This window comes from Peromyscus leucopus, chromosome 4 (genome assembly GCF_004664715.2).
Source record: "Peromyscus leucopus breed LL Stock chromosome 4, UCI_PerLeu_2.1, whole genome shotgun sequence".
Lineage (NCBI taxonomy): Eukaryota > Metazoa > Chordata > Mammalia > Rodentia > Cricetidae > Peromyscus > Peromyscus leucopus.
This window is the reverse complement of record NC_051066.1, coordinates 37,663,530-37,691,221: the sequence shown is the minus strand read 5'-3', so window position 1 is coordinate 37,691,221 and position 27,692 is coordinate 37,663,530. Positions and strand designations below refer to the sequence as shown.

At 42.5% G+C, this 27,692-nt stretch overlaps 1 protein-coding gene across 8 annotated transcripts in view; it reads left to right on the top strand.

Annotated features, from left to right (window-relative positions):
* Positions 1 to 27,692, top strand: part of Itgb6 (integrin subunit beta 6) — a 128,293-nt gene that overhangs the window by 62,812 nt on the left and 37,789 nt on the right. For all 8 annotated transcript variants that reach the window (XM_037204820.1, XM_028868196.2, XM_037204821.1 and 5 more), the window contains 3 exons: positions 5,522 to 5,687; positions 6,966 to 7,127; positions 10,187 to 10,282. In XM_037204820.1, coding sequence (XP_037060715.1) covers positions 5,522 to 5,687; positions 6,966 to 7,127; positions 10,187 to 10,282 — 424 coding nt within the window. The remainder of the gene's footprint in view (positions 1 to 5,521; positions 5,688 to 6,965; positions 7,128 to 10,186; positions 10,283 to 27,692) is intronic.

Here is a 27,692-nt window from a genome sequence, read left to right as displayed (position 1 = left end):
TAAGAGGAGATATTCTAAGCAGCAAAGATGCAAATTTCTCATATTCAAGTCAGTTGCCAGTTTTTTTGTTCTAGAAGATGCTCCAGTGTGTTGCAAACCAAGAGCCCCAAATAAAGGACTCACACTTTCTAAGAACAGTTAGGTCTCAGGGAAAATGCTAAGCCAAGCATGGCTCTCCACTTCCTGTGCCATATCATCTTCACAACAACTTTGTGAACTAGGTGAGGACTCTGACGTCCAGCAGTGCTACGTGACCTGCCTAAGGATAGACAACTGCTTGATATGTCTGTTCTAAACTGAATGCATTGTCGACTGCCAAACAGCTCCTCCAGATACTGTGGGAGCCATGAGGACACCTGGTGAATATTGGAACCATTTGAAATATTTGACTTCTTCCTTACATCACACTTTGAAATACTTTTTATATTTAAGAGTAAAAAAAAATGTGTAAAAGTTTTAAGGTATACATCTAAAATATAAAATTAAAAGACAAAAGAAAGATAAGAGATTAGTATTGTTCAGAGGGCATGCAAAATTAAAATAAAAATAGCCCTTGGAGCTGGAGAGATGGTCCAGTGGTTAAGAGCACTGGCTGCTCATCCAGAGGACCTAGGTTCAATTCCCAGCACCCACATGGCAGCTCACAACTGTCTGTAATTCCAGGACCAGGAGATTGGACACCTTCACACCAATGCACATAAAATAAAGTTAAAAAAATATTCTTTAAAAAAATAGCCCAATAGAAGAATATACAAAGGATATAAGCCTACCAATTGGAAAAGGGTTAAAAATAAAATGTCAATAAAGATAGATAAGTGCTGAGTCCTAGTCATTAAAGGAAATGAAAAATAACATTCAGATGACATTTTTAGACGTCAATTGTCTTGTTTTTCCTCATTTCTGTTGTAAACAGTCTGGCCTCAAGCACCAACATCAAAAATGCCAGCAGACAGTACCATATGGGAAGGAGTTTGTAAATATGGGTCAAAAGGCAAACCAGCAAACCCCCATCAAAGAATGTTTTCTAAGGAAAGGAATGGCATAACTTGCAGATGGGAACATAAATGATTGCTCTATTATTTAGTCACTGAAAGGTCATTGCTGTTTTAGTTGTTAATTTTTTATTTTGATAATTTTGTACATGTACATGATGCATTGTGATCATGTCCACCCCTAGGCCCCTCTTTAACCCCTCTCCCAGTCCTGTGGCCTCTTCTTCTCAACTATCTGTCTTCCGCTTTCGTGTCTTATTATTTGGGGCAGGTCTGGTGCAGGCAGCCATATGTGTGTTCATGATTTCCATGGCCATATCGTATCTAGTAGGCAGCATTTCATAGTGTACCCAAACTTTATTTTTAATAGACACACTTTGGAAACAACCATGAACCAAAAGGCCAAACAAACTGGTATTTCCATATAATAGAACACTACTTCAGAATTTAAAGAAGCAAGCCATTAATTCATACAATAATGTTGATGAGTCACAAAGTAATTGTACCAAGTAAGAGAAACCAGAGAGGTAGTCACATGTCACTTTAGTGGCAGAAGCACAGTCTGAGAATTGTGATGTCATAGTTCAAATACCATAGACTGTTCTTACTAATATAAGACATTCTCACGCAATTAAGAAATGCATAAGATGCCACCAGACTTTTTAAATGAATTTCAGCAATAAATGATGATCAAGCCAACTATGAGACAGCTCACGGCCATTGAAATTCATATTTATTCCCTTCCTTATATGTTTGTATAGACACAAATTTTCTTCAGTGAACATGCTTTTGTTATTTTTTATAATAGAGAGATTGGTTCTAATTATATCTGTAATCAAATGCATTATCTGTCCTTGGGTGTGTGAAGAGATCTCTGTCAGAACTGGCACAGCCTCTGCACAGGCCATCGTGCTGCATTGCTTAGCATTTTTAATCTCTTCCAAGCCTCATGACAACCCTGCCAGGTAGATATCACACATGGTCATCACTTCAACTTCAAAGAGGCCTGATGCACAATACTAAGAGAAGAGAATTATAAACTGAATTCTGAGAGTTAGAAACAAACATCATGAATCAGAAAGGACATAGACAAAGTGGCCTGGAAATTCACATTTGCTCCTGGGCCAATTAGACCAGGTGTCTCCACACAGCTGAAATAATAGACAAACCTTGTATGTTAGGAGAGCACAGGACACTATTGTGTAATATTTTGATCACATTCTGACAGTAAAGTTTGCTTTGAATCAGAGGGTGGAGCTAGCCACTAGCAATCAAAATTAACCATAGAGGTTTTGGAGGACTGAGGACAGATAAGAGACAGGAAGTAGTAAGGCAGGGCTGAGAGAGGATCTCAGCCTTTTTGGATGGAGGAACGGAAGAGATAGGTGGTCACTGGTGGCTTCTCCGCCACTTCTCTGATCATTCAGGTTCTTACCCCAGTATCCAACTCCTGGTTTTTTATTGATAAAGAATAATTAGATAAACTCATCAGAACACAAGGACACAGAGGCAAGTGTACACCACATCCATTCTGTGCTCTTGCTATTCCTCCTATCCCATTGGCTGACAGATTCTAAAACTTCTCTTTGGCCTAGGAAGTGGAACCAAGGTCAGGAGGGGCCTTCTGGGGCCAGTAGCATCTTTTCTTGGGATCACTGTCTCAAGATATTTGGGCTATAGTGCTAGGGTTCCTAAACTGCCCTGTTCTTATGCTTGGGAACACAGAGTCTGACCTGCTTTCTATGCACATCTGCTAATGAAAAGATGATCATCTCAATGGACATCAACATTCTTGTCCCCATGAAGTCCCCAATCATTCAGTTCTGTAGTCCTGTCAGTTATCATCACTCATGATATTGATTGACCTACAATATATTAAACATTGTTTGTGGTGATGTTTTATTTGTGTACCCCAATAAAGCTTATCTGGAGATCAGATGGAAGAGCCAGCCACTATATTAAACATAGAAGTCAGGCAATGGTAGCACACACCTTTAATCCTAGCACTGGAAGGCAGAGATTCATCTGGATATCTATGAGTTCAAGGCCATGCTGGGAACCGAGCCAGGTGTGGTGGCATACGCCTTTAATCCCAACACTAGTTAACCATAGAGGTCTGAAGGTCTGTACAGACAGACAGGAAGTGATAGAGCTGGGCGGAAAGAGGAAGTGATGTAGCTGGGCAGAGAGAGGAAGTGAGATGGCAGGGCACAGAAAGAATATAGGTGTGAGTATATAGGAAGTAGCTGTCTCTTTGGTTGAGGATTTCCTAGGAGTAAGAACAGCTGGCTTATTTCTGCTTCTCTGATCTCTCAGTTTTCACCCCAAGATCTAGCTTTTAGTTTTTAATTAATAAGACCTTTTAAGATTCATCTTACAATTGTCCCAAAAGGAATTAGGTTCCTGTGAGTCTTTGTTTCGGTTAATTGACCAATAGTCCCCTTTATTTTATGTGTATCTCAGTTTAAGGGCATCTATCTGATTTAGTCAATATTGTTGATGTATTACTGATGAACTGTAATGTCTGAAGGAAGTTTATTTCTACACCAATCACACCCCAGCCTTGTTGCACTTAAGAACGCTAGACAACATTCCAGTGTTAGACATGGGGAGCATTTCAAATAATGAAATCATCAATAAAAACAAGAAAGAAATGAAAACTAAAGCCAGATGGCACTAAGTAGACTACTAAAAGGCCACTTATGTGTTTACGCTGTGAGTGCTGAAGGGAAGCAGAGCCTTGCCTGGGATGACCTCATCTGGGAATTTGCATAAGGAAATTGACTTCTTTTCTCTCTCTTTTCACGTCTATCAATAAAAAAAAAAAAAAAAAAAAAAAAAAATGATGCAAACGCTGGGCTATTCAGCTACATAAGAGGCAGAAGCCAGAGGATCACATGCTCAAAACATGCATGGACTCACTCGGGGAGTTCAACCCAGCCTGGGTTACTTAATAAGACCCTATCTCTAACAAAGTAACACACACACACACACACACACACACACTCACTCACTCACTCACTCATACAATGAATTGGATCCACTTTAGCAAGTAAGTGAATTTAAAAAATTATAGAATCTAAAAATAATGAGGATCCAGATCTACCTCAGGTAGTAGATGTGGCTAACAGAAGTCTGACTCTGGTAGATGCACCTGCTCTTGGTGTGCTGACAGACCAACTGTTAGATCTGCAAAGCAGAGGCCAGGGAATTGTGTGTGATCTGCAGTGGTCACCCTGCGGCCTAAGGCGGTATACCACACTCTTAGTGGGGCTCCTCCATGCTATCTCTTTTCCTTCTACAGCAATGGTTGGCAAACCTTGGCATGCAGCTGAAGGCTTGATACAACACAGATTGCTAAACCTACCCTTGGCATTTCAACAGAAGATATGAAGTAGTATGTAGAGGTTTCATTTCTACTACCAGTGATCCTGTAGTGCTCATGGTCCAAAGACTTAACTTGGGTCTATATTATTGGCTCCATTGTTTTCAAGATAAAGCCCAAAGCTAAAAAGCATTGAGTAGCTTTCCCTGAGTTTCATGGATAGCTAGTAACTGGCTTCCAAACATGAATATGACAGAATCCTCAATCAGCTCTTCCCATTTGTTCTGATGTAGTTTCACACTACCATGGCATTTCAACCACAGGTTTAGTTCCTGGCTGGTCTGTGTGATATATTGTATCACTGTGGAAGCATTGTTTCCTAGGGTATGTCAACTTGACACAGCTAGAATCATTTTAGAAGAGGAAATCTCCAAGTGAGAAGAAGCCGCCACCAGATGGACCTGTGGGCAAGCCCTGTGGTTCATTTTTTTGCTTGATGATTGATGTGGGAGGGCCCAGCTCAATGGATGGGGTGATACCCCTGGCCTGGTGGTCCTGGGTGCTTTAAGAAAGTAGGCTGAACAAATCACTACAATCAAGTTAGTAAGTGGCCCTCCTCTACTGCCTCTGCATCAGTTCCTGCCTCAGGCTCCTGCCTTGACTTCCCTGGGTGATAGGTTACAAGCTGTAAGATGAACTAAACCCTTTCCTTCCCAGGTTGCTTGATCATTGTGTTTTATCGCAGCAATAGAAACCCCAAGACAAAACCCAATAGCTTGGCTGTGGATGCTGGGCCCATGGCAGACAGGGTTGAGACTAGAGGAGAAAGGAGACTCATGCTTGATAACAAGTCAAGATATCTGATTACAAAGCAACACAAAGTAGTTATCATCAGGTAAACTTATCAGTAGATTTTCGTTTGTATGCACTAGAAAGAAATGGTTATGCACCCTGCAATAAGGGTCTGGTGACAGGATTCCCTGCAGCCCCTGTTGGAACCTGTGTACAATGTACATTAGGCTTCGAATACATATTAGCCGATAGTCAACATGGGGAAGACCTTAACTTAAGATTTCCTGCCAAGTCCCAGAGTGAGGAGGCCCTTTAGAAAAGCAATCGTCCTCTAAGGAGCCGCGCCCAGAATAGCAGGTCTACTAACTGCACTGGATCACATTTGAGAATGATTTTCATATTCCTTTTGTAGCAGTATTCCCTATTTCTGCTTACCTACATTCGGGTTCAAGCACATTTTACCACTGACTGACGATGCCGAGAGATTCAACGAAATTGTGAGAAAACAGAAGATTTCTGCTAATATTGACACACCCGAAGGTGGATTTGATGCAATTATGCAGGCTGCTGTGTGTAAGGTATGGTGTGTGTGTGGGGGGGGGGGGGTCGGTGCTCCATCCTATTAACGTAAATTTCATCTCTTATTAACCAAGCTGCTGTGGGAAGCTGAGCTAACTCTCTTTCCTTTGATCACCATATCTCTACATTTGATCCTTTTCTTAAAATATAAAATTTCTTAAATATTTAATCTAGTCATGTTGAAGTGGGAGAATGTTTCATATGTCTGGTATCTGAATAATCAAAGTATCCTAATATAAGGAAACTTTGGTTCAAAGATCAGATTAGTTGTTTTTTAATTAATTATAGTAGAAAAATTAAAGGCAGAACATTAATAAACAAATTTAAAATGTTCGAGTCAGTAAACAGCACATATAATTACATAACTATTGTATATTTAACCTTTTTTATGATGTGGGGCCTTGTTCATGCTAGGCAATCACTATACTAACTCTACTAATGAGCTACACCCCCAGCCCTTGGCTTTGAGAGGCAGAGTTTCATTACATAGCTCAAGATAAAATCTGTTGTTTTGAACTAATGAAGTCAGGACACACATTGTCTGTCAGGGCCAGATCATCCTTGACTGTTGGAGGAATATTAAGGAGGATGGTCACCCTATCTAAACATTAGTCCATTGTGGGCAATACTGAAGCTTCTAGAAGGCAGAAGAGTGAGGAGTTACAGGAGGAAAGGAAGGATAAGGGAGGTGAGGACAGCCAGCAGGAGTTTTGTCCAAAGGCTTCCTAGACTGATGTTAGTTCTGGGAGATCGCTGCTCAGACACAGACTGCAATCTCCACCAGCAGGACCCTGGGGCCATCATCCATCAGCAGTTCTTGTATTTGTGTTAGGTGTATAATTCTCAGGTGACATCATTAGAAATACATGCCTAAATGTTGGGTGACATTCTAATGAAACGGGCTTACTTTATAACCAATTTTCATTGCATTTAGCTTGAAATCAGAATGACTGTGACCTTCCCTACAACCTCCTCTCATTTCCTCCCCCCCCCCATGAATTGAAAATGGAACAATAAAAATCAATAACGAAGTCAAGATGAACTCAACACTACTTATAGTGGAACTATTTTTTGTGATGCAAAAAAAATTGAAGGTTGTCCAGGAAAAAGCAAATGCTATGAATTTCATGTCTTTAATAAGCTATAAATTTACTATAGATAAAAAGGCTAGAATGGGCTATCCATACATCACTCAGAATCCGAATGTTAGAAGCTGCACAATCCTCAATTTGGGCCTGTCCATCTCCATACAGCCTATGGCTTCCTTCTTGCTCTAGGAAAAGATTGGCTGGCGCAATGACTCGCTTCACCTCCTGGTTTTTGTGAGTGATGCCGATTCTCATTTTGGAATGGACAGCAAGCTGGCAGGCATTGTCATTCCCAATGATGGGCTCTGTCACTTGGACAACAGGAATGAATACTCCATGTCAACTGTCTTGGTACGTAACCCGCACACTCTTTAGCTTTCAGAGCCACAAGTAGACCCACGTGGCGACAACTGCTATGAAACCATATGGAATCACCCACCCACTTGGTGGAATCGGTGTATATTTTCTATTTTAGGAGCTAGAAATTGCTCTGTTCTGCCTCACTTGCAATGCAGGTTCCACAGAGTGCTCAGGTGACCTCCACTAGGTAGGCGGTGGGCATGTGCTGAGAATTTAAATCAGCTAGGTCACAGGTGAGCCCAGAACCTCTCCAGCTTCAGAGAGATCATGAGGCCAACAAAGAACAACACAGATAGCTTTCTATTCTCAACCGCAATGGTCCAGGTCAGAACAGTACCACTGAGGGCTTTTTGAGCATCGTTATCCCACAACCGTGATGCTCTTCTGTTTGGAACAGATAATCAAGTACTGCTTGGTTGGTGCTTATTAACACTTGGCTTATTTTCTGTCATTGAAAAATGCTGGTAACATTTAAAATATAAAGAAAACCTTAATGGTTGTCAAACGAGGTAAAAATTTCAAAGGTCTTTGCCCTACATGGTCTCATCTGATCTTCTGCAGGACTCTGTGTCTAACTGCTGTTTCCATGAACAGATCATGTGACTACCAGGCTTGTAAATGTGATGTCCTATACTCAAGAAACTAGGTGGATGTTTAAGACCCAGAGAACCCTCTTTGACCTCCACTAGTCCCAAAGCAGTCTGCTCATTTCACCTTCATTCACGGATGTCTTCATGCACATCTCTGTACAGCAATTCGTTTGCTTGCTCTGTCCTTCTCATGGTGCTTTCCTCAGCGCCTGGGCTGGTTTGTTACTGTTGTTTTCTAACAACTCAGTGCCTACATTACAGTCCGTGCTGACAAATAAGTGAGATTGGAGGAAGAAGCATCAACCTGGGAAAGTCCTGTTAGCATATTTAACACAGTGGGAAGCATGGCTCAGAAAAGTTAAAGGACCCTTCAACAGATGATGATGGGAAGAACACATAGGAAGGAGAGGGGGAAAACCTGGAATTCCAAGGTCAATTGGAAAAAAAGGGGGGGAAATCTATTAAAAGCTATTTTATGCAAACTCTACTAGTTCACAAATTTAGGGCATTCTTTGACCTGATTCTGGACTTCAACCTAGATGTCTTTGAACGCTATTTATTCTCCACACATACATGGTCTCTAATCTCAATCTTTTCATGTGAGAATCAAAGTGATTATTGATAAAGTTTGTCTTTTAGTCAACGAGGTTCCAGGAAATGGGTCCTTTTGTCATTAATTTATCGAATACCCCATAATAGAATTATTGAAAACAAAAAGATCATAGACTCAACAACATCCATTACCTAATACAATTCTCATTTAATAAATGTTCAGCTCATTATTCTGAGTAAATTTCTGCATAAGCATGGAAGCCGTAGGCCATTTCAATCCCCCTGTCCTTTGGGTTATTTTTAGTGTTGAAAGCAAATCTAGATTCCCAGGACCACCAAATAGAACCCGTTTCTGGCCTTGAGTTTTCTATAGAATTATGAGCACTAAAGTAACAGATCTCATTAAAACATAAAACAGCATCCTCTGTGGGCTGTATGGTATGATATTGGCTCCACGTGAAGCAGAAGACAGGTGTGCACCCTGGAGGCAAGGAGGACCCAATGGGAAGGGCCTTAGGCTTCAGAGTAAAGGGTGCTTAAAGTTTGGGTAAATGAAAAGCAAATGACACTAAATGTGTCAGACGAAGGAAAAATTCTATTATCCAATATCTCTACTAATAAAAATCCAAATGTGGGGCTGGAGCGGTGGCTCAGTGGTTAAGAGCACTGGCTGCTCTTCCAGAGGACCTGGGTTCCGTTCCCAGTACCCATATGGCAGCTCACAACTGTTTGTAACTCCAGAGGATCTTGTACCTTCGTACAGATATAAATAAATAAGGAGAGAAAGAAAGAAAGAAAGAAAGAAAGAAAGAAAGAAAGAAAGAAAGAGAAAGAAAGAAAGAAAGAAAGAAAGAAAGAAAGAAAGAAAGAAAGAAAGAAAGAAAGAGAAATGAAAAATATATATTAAAAAATCCAAACATGACCAAAAAAAGCATTCACAGCCTGAGTCACAGTTGGGAAGCTCCTCTGAGTAATTTAGAGAAAGGAACATCGCTTGCTCAACTTGAACCTTGTTCCTAATGATGGCCTCAGACAGAAATGCTCTGGGAGTCCTGAGAATACAACAAGGCACCACTCAGGGAACAGAAGGCTTCGTTACAAACTGCAGTTGTCCCATTTTCCTAGTTTAATCCGCCACAGGTTACCCCTTTTTCTACACATCATCCTTGTACATTATCCACTTTTGGAATCACAGGGGAAGCAAATGCGTTTCATGTTTTCTAGACTTGGAAAGTAAATTTATCTGTAAATTTGCTCATGAATAACTTCTTTTGTTTTTAAAATTATTCACATCACTTGAGAATAAATCTTTCCACACCAGAAGTACAAACTGTTTTCATTTGTACTGTAAAAAAGAGTGTAGGATCCCACACCACCAATTTCTGACACTGCAAAGGCGATAAAGCCAACCTCGAGAACTGGTGTGGGCCTGTCTCAAGTCAGATGGTCAGAAGTTATAGTGTGTTATACATCAGCACTCCATCCCTCCCTCAACCTTCATGTCGCCTCGTCCAATTCCAGTAAGAGTTACAGGAGCCACCTCCCAGTCTGCATCATGCATCACTGTCTACCCGCCTCACCCCCTAACTAACAGTCCTACCTGCTACTGAGTGCCGCTTGGGGGAGATAATATGACACATGAGAAGTCTTGAAATAAATTCCAAGGGGTCTGCTTAGGAGAGAGAGGACGTGGTGTAGCATACTGCCAGTCTCCATTCTTAGGACATACCTGAATTTACAAGACTTGGAACAATTCCGGAGCTAAGTAAATAACATCGATAACGAGTGTTTCCATAGAAGGACAGATAAAATGCCTGTGAATATTGACTTTCTTAACTGTGAAAGGAACTTTTTAAATTTTACCTTTTGTGGTTAAGATTGTATTTTAAATCTATGTATCAATTTTAGGAATATCCAACGATTGGTCAACTCATTGATAAACTGGTGCAAAACAACGTGCTACTGATCTTTGCTGTAACCCAAGAACAAGTCCACTTGTATGAGGTAAGTAAACAGGATTGGAGAAATCCCTTCAAGGAGATTTATGCATCCTGAAACTCTAAGGTTAACTCTGTGACGCACACTCGGAAGGGCTGGTGGATAATGATTAACACATACCAAGTAAACTGAGTGCTTGGCAAAGCTTGTTCATTTGCTGTTTACATTTTAGATAACAAGCATGGAGGGCCAGCAGAAAGTGGGGGCACACATAGTAGAACAATAAAAAAGAGTTGGAGGTGAAAGAGGTAGGTGAGAAGGGAGTACCACTGAATGTAGGTGGGGTCCCTTACTGGCATTAAAGCAGCATTTCCTCTGACAAGGGATTAAGAGAGAACAGGGATGTTATGAAGAGTGTGAGGACACCGACTAAACATTTACGAACATAGACTTCAGCAGAGATGCAGCTCAAGCTTTTGAGAAGCCGAAAGTTAAAAGAAAGACAGTTATTAATTTGAGCCAAAAAGCAACCCCCATCCCAGCATGTAGTTGTGTTTACAGTTCAGATGTTTGGAAGGAGGCACCTGTGTAGAAAGGGGAGTTTTTCATTGGATTTTCATGATGCTTGCAAACCACCACAGAAACTGTAACGTGCCTGTGCAAATTTAAGATTGCTGTGGTCTCTTTACAACCTAAGGAAAGCAAGATGTCAAAACGCTGTGAACAGAGATAACAGCAAGTGGCCTCTCGAAAATAGGCAGTTTCACAGAAAAGCCTGGACTGCAGAAAAATGCAGACATTAGATCGTGCTTTCTATGCAAAAGTGTCAAATACTCCTCAATTCAGACTGATTTTCCCATTCCTTTTGAAAGGGCCTCTTAACATGCTTGGTGACTTTGGAGGGCATACTCTAATTTTTTTCCCAGAAGGCTTTGATTAAATGTACTCCCTACTCAGAATGGTGTAGCCCATGAACTTGCATCAGATTCTATGGAAAGGATCCAGGAGGAGATGCTATCTTGCATTTTTAATGAGAGGTGGGTATTGTACCCTAGGTGAGAGAGCCTTCTGCTGCAGACTAAGGAAGTCCGTTGCAATCAAGCTCCACCCTCGAGGCTTCTGTTTCTCGGTCCACCTGATCTGGACATTTTTTTAAGGCTGCCTTGTATAGGATCCTGGTTTCCACTGGTTTTTAAGCAGCAGAGTGGCGGTAAAGATGTGTTTTTAAATGCCCTCAGCACATTTGTGAATCTACCCTGCCTTTGATCCCGAAGGCTAAAGTGAGAGGACCCCAGGGATCACAGCACCTCCTCCCCAGTGGGGCTCTAGTTTAGAAGCCAGAGGGGGAGCCGCACAGAACTTGCCTGCAGAAGGGAGTCTGGGGAATACGATTGATGATCATGAGCATAGACTCACATAATTCATGTTGGTAACAGTCTTTAAGACCCACCGCTCATTTGGACGCCTCCCCCAAACCGCCATTAAGAAGACAGAGGCGGATGAAAAATAACTATGTGGCGAAACAGAATCTGTTGCATTCAAGTTAGTTGCACATGGTTCCCCTGTTGCAAAAGAAATGATCATTTCCAAGGAAAACACCAGTTATAGCCTGCCTCTAATGTAACAGCAGGACATTTATTTTGTCTGCCTACTAATCTCATTATGAGGAGAATTTATGTTCTGTCATGATCTGTGGTCTCTGCCATCCGGGCGCCACTAAATTCAAAGGGACATTTTCAGGGAGCTGCAACCCAGCAGTTAGGTCGGCAGCCTGCTCTGACTGGTGTCTCGTTGCTCTGTTTTCCTTCTGATGACCCATCATGCCATCTGCATTAGGGGGCCAGGAGGCAGCTTAGTCTAAAGATAATGACAGCCACATGCGCTTCCCTGAAGACTTCACATGGCACGGAAATGCTGATCTCTTGTTTTATAGATGATAACAACAGAAAACCAACCCATAGTGGCCTGTGTTGCTTTTCCATTATTTAAAACTCTTTAGAACATGCCCTTGTGGGTGCTGGAGGCCCGGGCAACACCATGTGTGGGGTAGCTGTGAAATAAAGAACCAAAATACCCAAGAATCATTGGAAAATAAGCCAGCAGTGGGATACACTGAGTAGCCAAGGGGGAGATCTAATGGAAATTCCAGAAGGTGAATTATTTGCCCGAGTTATATAATACGGATAGTTCCCGGCCTGTACAGCCTGCAGGGGATGGACGAGGTTCCATGGCAGCTCTGTCTTGCAGCAAGTAAGATTTATGTTGCCCACTCATGGAATTCAGGAAAAATGACTGTTGTCTCAGCCAGCTGGGCAGGATGCTCTGGACGGCCCAGGTGTGGGGGGGGGGGGGCTGCTGCACACTGTTGTAAGACTCTGAGCGAACAATGGAAGGGATTCAGTAAGCAGTTTCTTTTCAGTTCAGTATGACTGCAGTGTGCACCCCAGACTCCAGCAAACGGACAATTAGGAACAAACTTATTATTATGAATAGTTTCTTGTCTGTCCAATTATAGGGTCCAAAAGATAATGATAGATAATGGGCTGAGCACTAGGTAGTATATTACATCCCAGTCCTAAACACCATTTAAAATCAAGATTTGATTACCCAAGCTAAAAAGAAAAAGAAAGTTTATACTTTTTTTAAATGCTTACTCTTAATTTACGTTAATACTATCAGGCTCTTAAAGTCCAACTTTCTAATTTGAGGTGTCCTTCCTTCCTAGTGAGATACTGAGATAAAAGCAATTAAATCAGTATTTTTACTATCCTATCTAATCATGTTATTAATCACCTCATGTTATTAGCAAGGCTTTACACTATCTATATGTTTCCAAAATGTCTACACCTGGCTGGAAGGATGCCATGCGTGGAAAGCTAGTAGTGACGGTGGTTACATCAGTTGAGGTTGATGGTGCTATGCTATGTCCAACTGCAGCAGACATCTCCTGGTCAATCACTGTCTACGGCTACCCTAACTGGTGTCCTGGGGTTACTAGGACAGAGTAGCATGTCTAAAGCATGAGCACACAGGTAGATTAGGTTCTTATGCATTCAGAGGACCCTTTCCCTTATAGACAGGAATCTCTCAGCTACTAGATCTTTGAAGGGAATGTGCCTTACACCTCTTCCTGTTTAGTCGAAGTCTCAGTGAAGTTGTTAAATGAATATAAAAATACTATAAAAGCATCTCTTTTTTGTTTGTCTCTATAATTGGGTCAAATGTTCTAAGTAGGGACTTGGAGACTGATGTGACAAATACATGTGAAGGTTGAGGATGTCTGAGCACACAGAGCAAGCGCAGAGCCCCTGGCTGTTGATAGGATGCTCTGCCTCCTAATCTGTGCCCTTTGTCACCTTCCATCCTGGACCCAGATGGTGCCAGAGAGGAAAGCAGAGCCATGGCATCTCTCTTGGGACAGACCTGCCGGAGAAGTCCCACAGCCTCCCTTCCCACTGGGCCGAGGCAGGGAACCCCCTGAGTGATTATCCACGGGCACTCATTAAGTCAAACAGCAAGTATGAAGAGCAGTGGTAACACGCCACCAGCCTCGTGTCTTGCTCGGCTCATGGAAATCACGTTCTATCCATAGGTTTCCATGTTTCAGGAATCAGTAACCCCAGTTTCCTTTCTCCCCTTCTGCCTTTGACTACTCACTGTAGCAGAGAGGATAAAGTAAGGCAAATGAGGGGGAGAAAAATAAAAAAAGTGGACCTCCTTGCTACTCATTAGTTGGTTCAATTGTTGTTTTGTTTTCTAATGTTCTTGGTGGAAAAGACCGAAACAATTTCAGTTCCATGGAAATCTCTTGATCTCTCTGGCCTCAGCATTTATAAAATAAAAAGACTAGGCCTAATGACCTCCAATTTTTAACAGTCGGTGACCAGTGTTGGAATTGGCCACGAGTTCTGATGATCCCCACACAGATAGCAAGGTTTTCTAGCTGTACTTCGGCTGATTTTAGGACCTACTCTAAGAAGTTATTCCCTATCCTCTCAATCTCATGCTATAATTGGATATTCCAAACTTGGGATTTTAGTGCAAATAAAATCGTCTGGGATAAAAGGCAATTTCACGATTATGTGACATCGCCATGGAGTTAATAAATTGCTCTCGATTCAAGTGTAATGGGGGAGATTTTTGATTTCTCCTTAATTGACGGTATCTGGAAACAAAGTCTGAAGAGAGCCAGCTGCCTACACTTTCCTCATTAACTGAAACATCCCTTAGAGAGGGAGGATTTGGAAATAAGACTCATGTCCTCAGATTACTGAGCATCTACTGAATAATGCTAACTAGTAAATCTCAACTCTGCACAACCATCAGTAGTCACTGTTAGCTAACACAGACTTTTCTCTTAAAGGATCTGAATGTACTTCAGAACATTAACGTAAGAGAAAAGAAAGACAAGGTCTTAAATAGAGCCTTCGTGAGATCTTCTGCTAGGTCTTCTCAGACAGGAGATCTTGTCACTACACAGTCTAAATGTGTGAACAATAGCATAACACCTGGAATGTCTAGTGTATCTGTGGGCAATGATGCCACTGGCTACATAGTCACACATTCATTCATTGAATATCTCTTGAGCATCTAGGAACTAGGCCAGAGTTCACGGTCACAAGAATAAGGTACCAGTGTCTGCCTCAAGAAGTCTCACACATCACTAACAAATTTGTAAATCAATTATTAACCTAAAACGTAAGATGAGAGCATTACAGAGACCCAGGGTAGAGTAAAGAGGAGGGAGGGAGGGAGGAAGAGAAAGAGAGGGAGAGAGGCAGAATTTTGCCAATGAGTTCAGATTTTTTTTTGTCAGTCAGTGGTTTTTATCTGTTCATCAGCTTTGTTAGAAGAGGTAGCAGATTAATTGACGATCATAAAACTGGTTTTGATGCAGACAATACCTAACCTTTTCCCTTTTGGGGGTGAAAACGGAGGCCTGGAGATGGCATGCCGCAATAATCATGACAATGTAGAAAACAATAAGCGGCCACCTAGAGACTAAGAGTTTTACACTTATTTTATCATTTACTCTCCATGTGTCGCTACAGACCCCAAATTAGCAAAGCAAGTTGTATGTGACAGAACTTAGACCCAGATAACTAGAGCCTAGAGCCTCAACCACTGGGAAAAGTCACAGTTGAACCCTGAACCCAGGCTGGGATAGGGCAGAGTACAGCGACTCCTCACCACTAGGCCACCAGTCAGAGGGCCCTTTCAACGTCAGCTTTAAGCACTCCTGTGAAGGCACAGAGCCTGAGGGTAGAGCAGAGTCTGACAGAGAAGCCAGCAGAGGAACTCTTGAAATGACAGTCCCTCAAGGCCAGTGTTTGATTATCATTGTTGCTGTTAATTTAGGTGAGTGAAGTACGTGTAAGGATGAAATGAGCTCTCTGATTCTTCCTTGCGGTGGACAGAGGCTACATAACCAGCATGATGTCATTGGGCTGCCATCTAAACCCCATCTAACACACTCATAACCTCTGGTTCCAATAAAGAGACAAAGTAGGGAGGGGGGGTCTACAAAGGCTATAGCTTTATTAAGTTGACACAATTTAAGCATACAGGGTATACAGTGGACAGTGCATATCCACTGATAAGTTTCCTCCATATAATAATGCCACCATATTAGCTCATGTTACAGCAGGAAAGCATCTTGTATGCAATTGCACGCTGACTAACCCCCCATCTCTGTCCTCCCTCTTCCTTTCTGTGAGGTCACCAGGATCTTGAACTCGCTGTTCATCATTTCTACACTTGTTTTCATACCTACTAATATAATAGGGACATCCATAACTGATTCTGTATTAATGGCTTGCCAGCATGTTTCATCATATACATTTAATTTCTACCATTTTCTCTTTACTTGATTGAAGAACTGAACTCACTAACCTACAAGAGTTAACAGCCAATGATGGATCTTGGGAGAAGAGGAATTCTAATGGCCTGGGGCTTGGGGGTCGTATTTTTGTTTTATTTTTATCTTGTGGTGAAATACACGTATGGTATAAACTTTAGTTTTTAATTCATTTTTCAGCGCATAGTTCTATGGCGTTAAGCACATTGACCTTGCTGTGCTCGGTGGTCTGTGTCTGAGGCTCATCCAGGGAGATGCCTGTGGTGTCAGGTTGACTCCATCCACATTTTTTCTGTAATTGAGAGCAATGAGTCACATGCAAGTGAGCAGGACTGTGGATGTTGTCACTGTGCCCATCCCTACACTTACATTCTCCCTTACTGATCCACGCATCTCTAAGTGAGGCCCCTGGGTCGCCAAGAAATGGCGTCTTCCAAGTTACCTAGTGTGTCCAGTTACTATTGTGTTAAATACTCTGTTGCCGGCAACGCAGTTACTATTGTATTAGATACTCTGTTGCCGACAACGCAGTATGGAAGTGTGAAAACCAAACCAAAACAAAGCTACTCTTTGTCTAGCTACAAAATTAATGCAACATTTGCGCAAAAGGGAGGGAGGCAGTGAATTGAGAAAAAGCAGGAAGAGAAAAATAAGGATCCCACATACACCAGCCCCTCAGACGGAGCTAACCACTGCTGACATTTTAGAATACATCTTCCTTCCTCTTTCTTTGCATGTATTTGCATATTTTAACATAATTGCTACCATACTGTACATATTAAGTATGTTCACATTTTTAAATGAGTTTATATGTTTATAGTCTTAGGAAGACATAAGAATTAAATTGTATGTAGTTGTACATTAATCACTTTTATTAACAAGAATAATATTAAATGGAAATCAAGGTTATCCTATAATATTCTGAGCCTATGGGTTTTCATATTTATAGGATTTCTGCTGTAAAATAAAAGCAAACTGAGCCACACCTGATGGCAATGGTCTGTAATCCTAGTTCAGTTAGAGGCGGCAGCAGGAGGGTCACAAGTTCAAGGCCAGTCTCAGCAACTTTTAAGTGCATGCCTCAAAATAAAAAATAAAAAGAGGGCTTAGATGCAACCCCAGGGGCAGAACACTTGCCAGTGTCCATACAGCCCCTGAGGTCAGTGCTCAGTATTACCGAAAATAAAATAATATTTGTTTCCTCTTACCATTAACCCCAACACTGTCCGGGTAAATCATTTCCCTTCCAGACTTACTTATTCACATATTCACATCCTATGTGTTTTGTTTTTGCATGGCCGTATTTTAGCTTTTAAACCCAACTCATTATTTTTGGTATCTATTTTCACATCACTAACCGGGTTCCTTTGCTGAGAACTCCACTATCTGTAGACACAAGTAATCACGTGGAACTACCTGCTCTATGCTTTCTCTGGGTGTTCCCATGATTGTAATGGCTCCTGTGTGTGCGTCAATGTCAGGATGGATAAGTCCCACCAGTGCGTACAGGGAGCTTGCTTGACCTGATGACGGTATGGAGTGATCTAACTGGTCTAACTGCAACTAAGCATTTTCCACTTGGAACTGGCTTTTAATACTCACTAGAACATCAGCCCAAGACAGCAAGTCAAACTGATGGCCCACAGGACATAAAGCTTGGGAGTATTACATATTTTAATTTCAAAAATGTACTAGAAAGAGCCTAATATTTGTTGCCCCTGCAATATTGAATCTTCAGAAAGTAAATAGAAATTTTTTTTTTAAAATCTGCTGAATTTGAATAGTTTGGGCATACTTTAGTCATTGTTTCAGGGGCTGGAACACTTATTTCATAGGATTAACAGATTTTTACCCATAAAATATACAATATCTAGTTAAGATTGAATTTTAAATAAACCATTTTTTTAGTAAAAAAAAATATGTCCCATGCAATCCTGATGATACTCTTCTATTAGACAAATGTTCAGTGTTCTAATGAAACTCAAGTATAACTTGCATACTGTTGCTTCTATATCACTGTGATGACAATTTCTGGGAAAACAGATTACAGAAAGACAGAGTTATTCTAGCTGCCAGTGTCAAAGGTTTCAGCCCATCATGGTGGGGAAAGCAAGGAAGAGTCTCATGTGGTGGGAGCCTGTGGAAAGATTATTCACATCACTGGAGACCAGGAACCAAGATGAGGCAGAAACCGGAAGCTGGTTACAACCCCTCCCTAGTGCCTTATTTCCATCAGCCAGTCCCTCCACCCACCTTGACCCCACCCTACCCCTGACATCTCCTAAAGGTTCCACATCTCTTGACAAATAGCACCAACAACTCTGGAACAAGAGTTCAAAGCATGAGCCTGTAGGAGACATCTACGATTCAACTGTAAGAACTCGGCATGCTCTTTTTTCTCCGGAAGCCTATTAGTAAGGGTCAGATGGTCATCTAACCCTTATGAGCCATGAGCACACAACTCTGACATACTATGTGAAGATGCATGGGCTTCTGTTATGACAAAAATGAGTGACAGGTTGTGGTGCTTTAAACAGGGACGGTCCCCATAGACTCTCATGTATTTGACTTCTTGGCCCATAGGGAGTGGCACTATTAGGAGGTGTGGCTTTGTTGGGGTAGGTGTGGTCTTTTTGGAGAAAGTGTGTCCCTGTGGAGGTGGGCTTTGAGGTCTCATAGATGCTCAAGCCACTCCCAGTGTGACAGTTCACTTTCTGTTGCCTGTGGGTCAAGATGTAAGAACCCTAAGCTCCTTCTCCAGCACCATGTCTGCCTGCACACTGCCTTGCTTCCCACCATGGCAATAACAGACTAAACCTCTGAAACTGTAAGCTAGCCCCATTAAGTGTTTCCTTTACAAAAGTTGCCGTGGTCATGGTAGAAACCCTAAGACACAGGACATAGTATGCTCATGCCTTCATCCCTTCATTCAAGTTTTTATGTGCTTTATACTTAACAAGAACAGATCTAGGCACTGGAGGAATAGAGAATAAAATGCAGGTTCTGTTCCCATGGGCTTAGTCTATTCAAGGGAAGCAGACAAAAAAAATAAAATAAAATAATAATAACCCATGAATAAATAGCCAAGGATGACTTTTAAAGGTGCTGCTGAAGGAATGGAAAGGAATAGTGTTCAGCACTGAAGAATACTTAAAGGGAAAGACTGAGATTTTCCTTGGAGAGGATCTTCAGGGAGGACTCCATCCAAGAGGTGTTGAGACAGCAACCAGAAGGTTGAGAAGGCATCAAGAAGAGGCATGTGCAAAGGCCCTGGGGCAGTAAGCAATTCATACTCAGAATATATGAGAAACAGAATAAAAATGTCCAAAAGTCAGTCAGCTTGAAGTGACGTGGAGTAGAAGGAGATAGAGAGGGTGGGAGTCGCTGGAAGCAGGTTCATGGAGAGCAGACACTCACAAAATACCACCCTTGTGGCGAGACAGAGACGTACAAGTGTATGACAGGCTGAATATTCCGTATGACTTACAGATCTAAGTCTTAAAGATATAGTGTCCTTATTTTCCAAGTCACAGACTCTTCTTTACCCATGGTTTTCAATCATTGGTGCTTTTTAGAGTTGCCTAGGCAGCCTTTAAAAAGCAGAATCAATGCCCAGGACACATCCTGGTTAAACCGACAGCTCTGTACTCAGACACTGGGGTGGGCGTCTTCGCATTTCCTCTGTATAACCACCCATTCTATGCCTTATGAAGAACATGCAGACTGATTCAGTGTCTGCTATGTCCATGCCTCAGCATGTCTGACGAGTCCCCAAAGAGATGTTGATGCTGTGAACCATCTACAGCCCTTGAAGTGGGGGGGGGGGGGGTAATGTCTCTGCAGCCATCCGTATACACACTCTGCTTGCTATCTTTCCCTGCATAGCCTCCCTTCCAGTCATCCTTCAACGTTTCATTGCCTGCCCATTGGTTTGCAGAGCACACAGGCTGTCACTGAAGCCCATCTCCCTTTCCATTTTAAAAAGGGCTTTCTAAAGCTTAGGGACCCGGGACTTGCATTCTGTAGCCAAGGTGTGCCCTCAGCTCTGAAAGCAGGCAGCTAATCTCATTACGGGGAGCTATGAAGTGTCCTCGGTAACAAATACTCCACACGGCCCCTTTGTTCTCAGAGTCTCCCTGCCTGATGCCTGTTTGTCTCATAACAGTTTGCAGCGTGGTCCATTCGTTTTTCCTTATCACAGTGACTGCTCCGAAGCATTCATTCAGCTGTGCGCCATGGCTTCAGGCTGACAAGATAATTACATTCTGGGCAGACTGAGAGAAAGACAGGTAATGCTCAAAAGTTCCGAGGCCGACTACCTAGTCATTGCTGGTACAGACTTCAAGATCAAGCACCTGATCTAATTAGCACACTCCCAGCCTGCCTGCCTGCCCGCCCGTGGAATGCTGACATGGAAAGCCTGAAGGCAATGTAGATATCCTGCAACCCGGAGACAGATAGTCATGCCACCCTTTTGCCAGAAACAATTACATGTTCTTCTTGGAATCTTGGGTGTCCTGGTAACAGAGTGGAGCTGGGGGGTAAACTTTTGCATAATACAGGGAGCCCTGCATTTACTGATAATGAACATGAGAACCAGGGAGATAAAAAAAACCCCACAAGAATGAAAGACCTCTGGAGAGGAAACATTTATGTCAGCAGACCCAGGCCCCAGCTCTGGAAGAATCCTGCTTTTCCACAGAAGCAAGGCTTTACTGGCGAAGAGCTGTTTTTCTTTGACCAGATAAATAACAGAGTACTGGTTCCCAGGAACCACCTCACCCCACCCAATCCTTTCATTCCTTCCTGTATTTCTTTCAAGATGCAGCCTTTGAGTTTGAAGGTCATAGCGACCACGGACCTTTCCTCTTCTGTCCTACGCGCTTGCTTTGGGTAGGAAAGTGTTCTAAAATCCGAGTCTATAAGTCTATAAGTCTAAGAAAGTCTATAAGGCATTAAGATCTTAACTTTCTAATGAGATGCTTGTGTTCATTTGCTGCTGGCATTTGTACCCATTCCTCCCACGGCGGCCTGATAGAAGACAGTGAGCATTGGCCTAGAGCCACAGTCTGCTCCCACCCCTTAGACCACGGTGCCTGGGCAAGGTCCTGCCTGCCCAGATTCAATTAAGGGTGGAAGGCTAAAGGGAACAAAGGAACCATGCTCTGTGTTCTGAATCATGTCCCCCAGGAAGCTATGTTATCGATCCAGCTCCAGTTACCACAGATACGACCTTACTTGGAAGTAGGCTCATTGGGGGTACAATTAATTACAATATGTCACACGTGGATTCTTAATCTAATGTGAACAGTATCCTTTTATGAAGAAGAAATACAGAGTGTCAGATACTTGAGGCAAAAATGCCATGGGGCAGTGGAGTTAGAGAATGAGGGGGTGCCATCTGCAAACCAAGGAATGCTGGGAAGAGGCAACGATGGGCTAGGGACACAACTCAGTGGCAGAGCACTTGCTTAGCATGCACAGGTGCTGAGTTCAGTTTCACTAAGGCATGTCTACATACACATGCAGAAAAAGACAATGAGAGAGCGGCAGGGGGGGGGATCCATTGGTCTTTTTCTGATTTAACAGTGATATCATAAGGTAAATACAGCCAGTGGGCACCTGACAAAAGTGGTCTGGCTAAGAGATCTGGTGCCATCCGAGGTGGGTTCAGCTCTGCCTCTTGGTGAGACTTCAGGAAAGTCAGCTGAATCCTCTGAACCTCTGTATTTGGCATCTAATCAGGGATAATTATAGTCTCCAAATAATAGTGTTTCTATGAATAACAAAAGGGGACAATAAGGCATGAACGTTGCTCTCGTTATCGTCCCAATGATGTGGGAGGTTCTAGGTACCCCTGCCCTATCAACAACATGGGGTCCTTGTTTCTGTACAGTGGTCCAGGTTGCCTCCTCCCCATGCACACAATCCTCACAACAGCAGATACCCTAGAGTCTGGGAGCACCAAGATTGCAGGTGTCTGAAAGGTAGGAAATACTTGGTGATATCAGGAGACTAGTAAGGACCTCCAAGCCCCATAGTGAGGCCCCTAGGTTGGTGGCTACAGTTAAGGAGACTTGGTCCTGAGAAAGGGAAAGGCCTGGGAAGAGACAGAGGAGGTAGGCATGCATGCGGAAGTTAGCCTGATAATGCCTCCCATGGCTTATATCTCATATAGTGGGACTCAGGTAGGAGCTGAGTATAACTTAGTACTCTCAGAACCACCCGCAGTTGGAATGACATAGCCCAGATACATACCCTTGACAGCATCAACAACAACAAAGGTGTCTCCATACATACGTCTCCAAATAGTCATGCATTCTATGCTTCTGCCTCTCTGAATTGTGTATGCCTTGGATTAGAGTTCAAAATCATACAATGTACTTGTGTTCAACTTCCGTAGGTCCTGACAGCTCTACCCCCCTCCCAGTAGACGAGATCATTGTCAGTTGTTTAAGGTTTTACCCTTCTAGTCAGTGCACTTTAGCATTCTACTGTGGTCTTAATTTCTGTTCTAGAAATTTAGGTGCAGAATGTTTTGTACGTATCTCTTTGCTACTTGCATATTCTTGCTTTTTTTTTTTTTTAAGACAAGGTTTCTCTGTGTAATAGTCTTGAAACTCACTTTGTAAACCAGGCTGGCCTTGAACTCACTGAGATCTGCCTGCCTCTGCCTCCCGAGTACTGGGATTAAAGGTGTGTGCCATCACTGCCTGTTGCTGGAGGGCTTCTCTCCAGATCCCACCAAACCCTGTAGTCCCACAATCCACTTATAAAATAATCACTCAGACACTTATATTACTTATAAACTGTATGGCCGTGGCAGGCTTCTTGCTAACTGTTCTTATATCTTAAATTAACCCATTTTTATAAATCTATACCTTGCCACATGGCTCGTGGCTTACCGGCATCTTTACATGCTGCTTGTCCTGGCAGTGGCTGCAGTGTCTCCCTCCCCTTCTTCCTGTTCCCTCAATTCTCCTCTCTCCTTGTCCCGCCTATACTTCCTGCCTGGTCACTGGCCAGTGTTTTATTTATATAGAGCAATATCCACAGCAACTACCTGGTTGCATATTCTTATTAAGATGTCTTTTTGTGGTGATAGGTAAGAATCTTTCACATGTTCTAGAGCTGAGCCCTTATCATTTACATCTACCACAGACATTTCCCCTATTTTATGGCTCTCCAAGATCTTTTTGAGAACAGATTCTTAATTTTAAAAATGCTTTTAATTTTTAGAAAAGTCTATGTTCACAGCAAAACTTAGTAGCACGTGTATTAATTAACCATATTACTACACAGGCATAGCCTCTCTCATATTACCTGCCTACCTCAGGGTGGGATATTTGTTAGAATAAAAAAAAAATCACTGTGTTGATTCACCACTGTTGCCCCAAATCCATAGTTTCTATTAAGGTCCACTCTTGGTAGTGTTCATTTTCTAAGTTTTGGCAAATGCATAAGGATATGTATCCAGTTTCGATTATCATACATATTGGATTCATTCCCTAAAAGCCCTCTGTGTTCGGCCTGTTCGCCCTCCTTCCCTCCTTTCCTCCCTCCCTCCCTTTCCATCCCTCCACTGACTGATCTTTTTTTCCTGTTCTGGGGACTGAACTTGGGGTCAATATATTATGCATCCTTTTGCATGAATTTGCCCACTTGGTAATATGCGTTTAAGTCCCTCACTGTCTTTGCGTGCCTCAGGCATTCCTTTCTTTTTATTACAGAGTAACAGACCACTGTCAAGGTATACACAGTGTATCAATACATTCACCTACTGAAATGTGTTTTGGTTGGGGCAATTGTGGATGCAGTTGTCATATAACACACATGTGCTGGGTTTGGGGGCAATTTTCAAAGTACTTTAATACCAAGGAACTTGAGGGTTGGACTCTATGGGCAAAGTGTGGTTTGTTTTGTATGAAAGAACCAACCGTTTACTGTGTGTAGTTGCTACAGCATTTTACCTTTCCACCAGGAATGAATGGGAGCCCCGTTTGCTCTCCGGGGTGCTGAGCATCTGATGTCAGTGCCACAAGACTTCATTTCTTCAGGGGGTGTGCCGTGATGGCTCACTGTGCTTTCCTTTGTATTTTCCTGGTGCCCTGACATGGAGTGAATGTTCAGGTCTTCCTTGCTGTCTGCAGCTCTTTTTTGGTGAGGCATCTGGACAGGTCTTCAACTCCTTTTAGAATAAGATTGTTCTCTTGTTAAGTTTTAAGAGGTCCTTGTACTCATAAATAACAAACCTTTGTGTGCCTCGTCCTCTGGAACTCTTCTCCTTCATCTGCGGTTTGTCTGCTCATCCTCTTAAATTGTCTTTAACACATCAGAATTGTCTTTATTTATACCTAGATCATCAATTCCCTTGTAGATCCAATTTTTAGTATTGTAGCAAAATATCATCACCCAAGGTCCAGCCCATCTAGATTGTCTCTTATAATGTCTTTTATGAGATACGGTTTTTCATCTTTTAAGTAGGTTAGGAATCCATTTGGAATTAAATTTTATGGAAGGCGTAATATATATACATGTCTAGATACTGTGTATGTGTGTGTGTGGGGGGGGTGGTATGAGTGTACAGTTGTGCCAGCACCATTTGCTAAGAAGACTATTTTTGCTTCATTGTAATGTTCTTGCTCTTTGGGAAAGATTCATTGATTTTATTTATGTCAGCTGGTTTCTGGGCTTTCTATTCTGTACCATTGATCTACTTGTCGATAGCATACTTTTTGAGTACTGTAGCTTTTTAGTAAGTCTTGAATTTAGCTTCCTTTCTCGATTTCAGTTGGCTATTCTGGGCCTTTTGCCACTACTTATAGACTTCAGCATCCATTTCCTGAGAGCTACAAAATAACTTGTTTGTGCTTTGATGGGGATTTCATCAGATCTATAGATGGAACTCTTCCTCTGAAGTCTCATTTATCACTCTTCTTTTGGGTAGTGGTTTTTGTGTTCTGCTTAAGACATTTATTTTAACCCTAAACCCTTGAAGATTGTGATGATTTAAGTGAGGATGTCTCCGTAAGGCTCAGGTATTTGAACGCTTGGTCCCCAGTAGGTGGCACTCTTTAAGGGGGCTTAGGAGGCGTGGCCTTGATGGAGGGAGTATGCCCTGGAGGGGAGGGGCAATGCCCTACACTCAGTTTCTTCCCTCTCCCCTGCTTCTTCTCTTTTTCCCTGCCGCTCTCTCTCAGCGGCAGCTTCGTTGCCATGGCTGCCTGATGCTATACCTCCCTGCCATGATGATGATGATGATGAACTCTTGTGTCTCTGGAACCTTAAGCCCAAATGAACTCTTCCTTCTAGAAGATGCCTCGGTCATGGTGTTTCATCACAGCTTTAGAAAAGTAATTAATACAAATATCTCTCTTCTAGATTCTTTAGTGACAAAATTCAAAATTGTTGTTATGCTTTTGAAGGGTGTGGTCATGATTGGCAGCACTGTAAGGGAGGGCCCTAGAGGCTGGTTATATTTGCTCTCAAGATAATCATGGTAGTTCTACTTGCTTACTTTTAAATACCCATTGACTTGTATACTTAGTGTGTATCTGCTATGTATGTGTATTATAGAGAGAAAGATATGGATGGGGTAGAACACTAATGAGAAAAAGTGGGTAAAAACAGATAAGGAAGTAAGAAAAATCTGTGTAAGATTAGATGAAATATTTGTGAGCAGATGAGACATGAACTGACATTCTGGTAAATGCATTTCAGTAAATTATATTGAACAGGTATGTTTGAGGATCAGAAACACTGAAGTAGGTTAGGAACATGATGAAAACAGAGTTGAGCGTGAACTAAAGTCCTGGTATCGGTGACAACTTAGAAAGTCTGCATGGAAAGGGGCGAGCAAATGCAGAGCCCAAAGGGAGGCAAGTCGTGGCTGTTCGAAGCGTTGTGTTTGGTAAATTGTTTATGAAAGCTTCCAGTTGGCACATGGAAAGCTGACTTCCGATTTCCACCATCTAACAAGAGGCATGAGTAGTGTGATCGCCAGAAAATGATTGTCAGTGAGCTTGGAGGTGATGAGGAGGCTGTGAAGATCCAGGCTTGAAGCCAGGGCTACACAGAGAAGGCCTGTGTCGAAAAACCAAAAGGGAAAAAAAGATCCAGACTTGAGTCACCACCATTCAGGGCAGAGAGCTAATCAAGATGACCAGAAAGAGAGCAGAAGCCCTAAACACCACACTCAGTGGTACTCTTGCGAGTTCAAGAGGAAGTGCGCCAGAGTGGGAATGGACATCCTGCCGGGAGCTGTCCCTAGCAAGGCAGAATGCTAAGAGCCCTCCCAAAGCACAAGAATGCTCAAGGTCCTCAGCCAGAGTCTGTCAGAGGAGAAAGCCACTCGCCGCCACCGCCATCAATCCACAGATGACATGGGTGTGATCAGACATTCCTCTGCTCTTTGCCCAAGCAAGTGTGCATACCTAAAATGGGTCTGACAGGCAGGCATTAAGCACCACTGAGTGTGGAGTTGCTCTCTGAAGAGAAGGTCAGAGTATAGGTGTCCATTTGGGCACTGTGTCCTCTGATGCCTGCCTCCCTTTCTACTGAGCGGGAGAGGGGGGGGGGAGCCCGGGGGTTGGTTTTTTTGTTTGTTTGTTTTTGTGGTGGTGGTGGGGACAGAAGTAGAGGGGACAAATAAATAAGAAAACCCAGGTGATCGGAAAGAGCAGGCAACTCCGGAACTCCTGGGAGGTATAGAAGGGGATCCAAGAAAATCTGTCATTAGGGTAATCTGCAGAAGGATAATAGAGAGTTCATGCCCACGCGTGGGACTTTGCATTTCTAAGCAGCTCGTGTGCCATCATCTTTACGACCTTGAGTGCTGCTAAGGCCAGGAGTCAGAGTCATCTGTCTGAGTCATAGTGCTGTAAATTCATCAGCACGCGTGAAAAGCGGCGCTTTTTCTAACTTTCAACATGTTTAATCACAACAATTTAAGGTTTTAATGAAGGAAAGTATATACTCGTGGTAATCATAAGACTGTAAAGATTGAAAGTATAATTTTTCACAGTGTTAGACCGCTAAGCCAAGTTGTCATGTTTTTGGTTAATTATTTGAAATAGTTTGGGAGGAAAAAAAAAAATCAGCATTCAAAAAATAATTGATAGTTTTCCTCTCTATAATTGCCGGTGTCATCACTGGCTACTGCGACTGGCTGCCAGCTCCTTTGTACCCTGGCTCTAGTGGCAATCAGCAAGTGCGATTAACGTTAACCACTTGTCCTAATAGCCAAATGCCAAATGTCATACCACATGCAGGATCCTAATTAGGCATTAGGAAGCAGACGGGATCAGCGTCATTAGCCAAGAATTAACCCCAAATTCAGAGCCACTTGAACTGGTGCTTGCAAAAATATAACAGCTCATCCTCGAGGATACTAGGGAGTCCTTCAAGAGTGGCAGGCAGTTCCATGCCCAGCTAAGACCCTTGAAATTCCTTTTCAAATGGGTAAAACCTTTTTTTGTGAGGAGCAAAGGTTTCCACCACCGCTTGCTCTTCCGGGATCAGGCAAATTTCCACACATTCTGGCTCCACGTGAGTGGAATTCACGTTCCTGTTTAGGTATTGACTAGTAACCACAGCCTCATGTGTCAGGGCCCTTTGTGA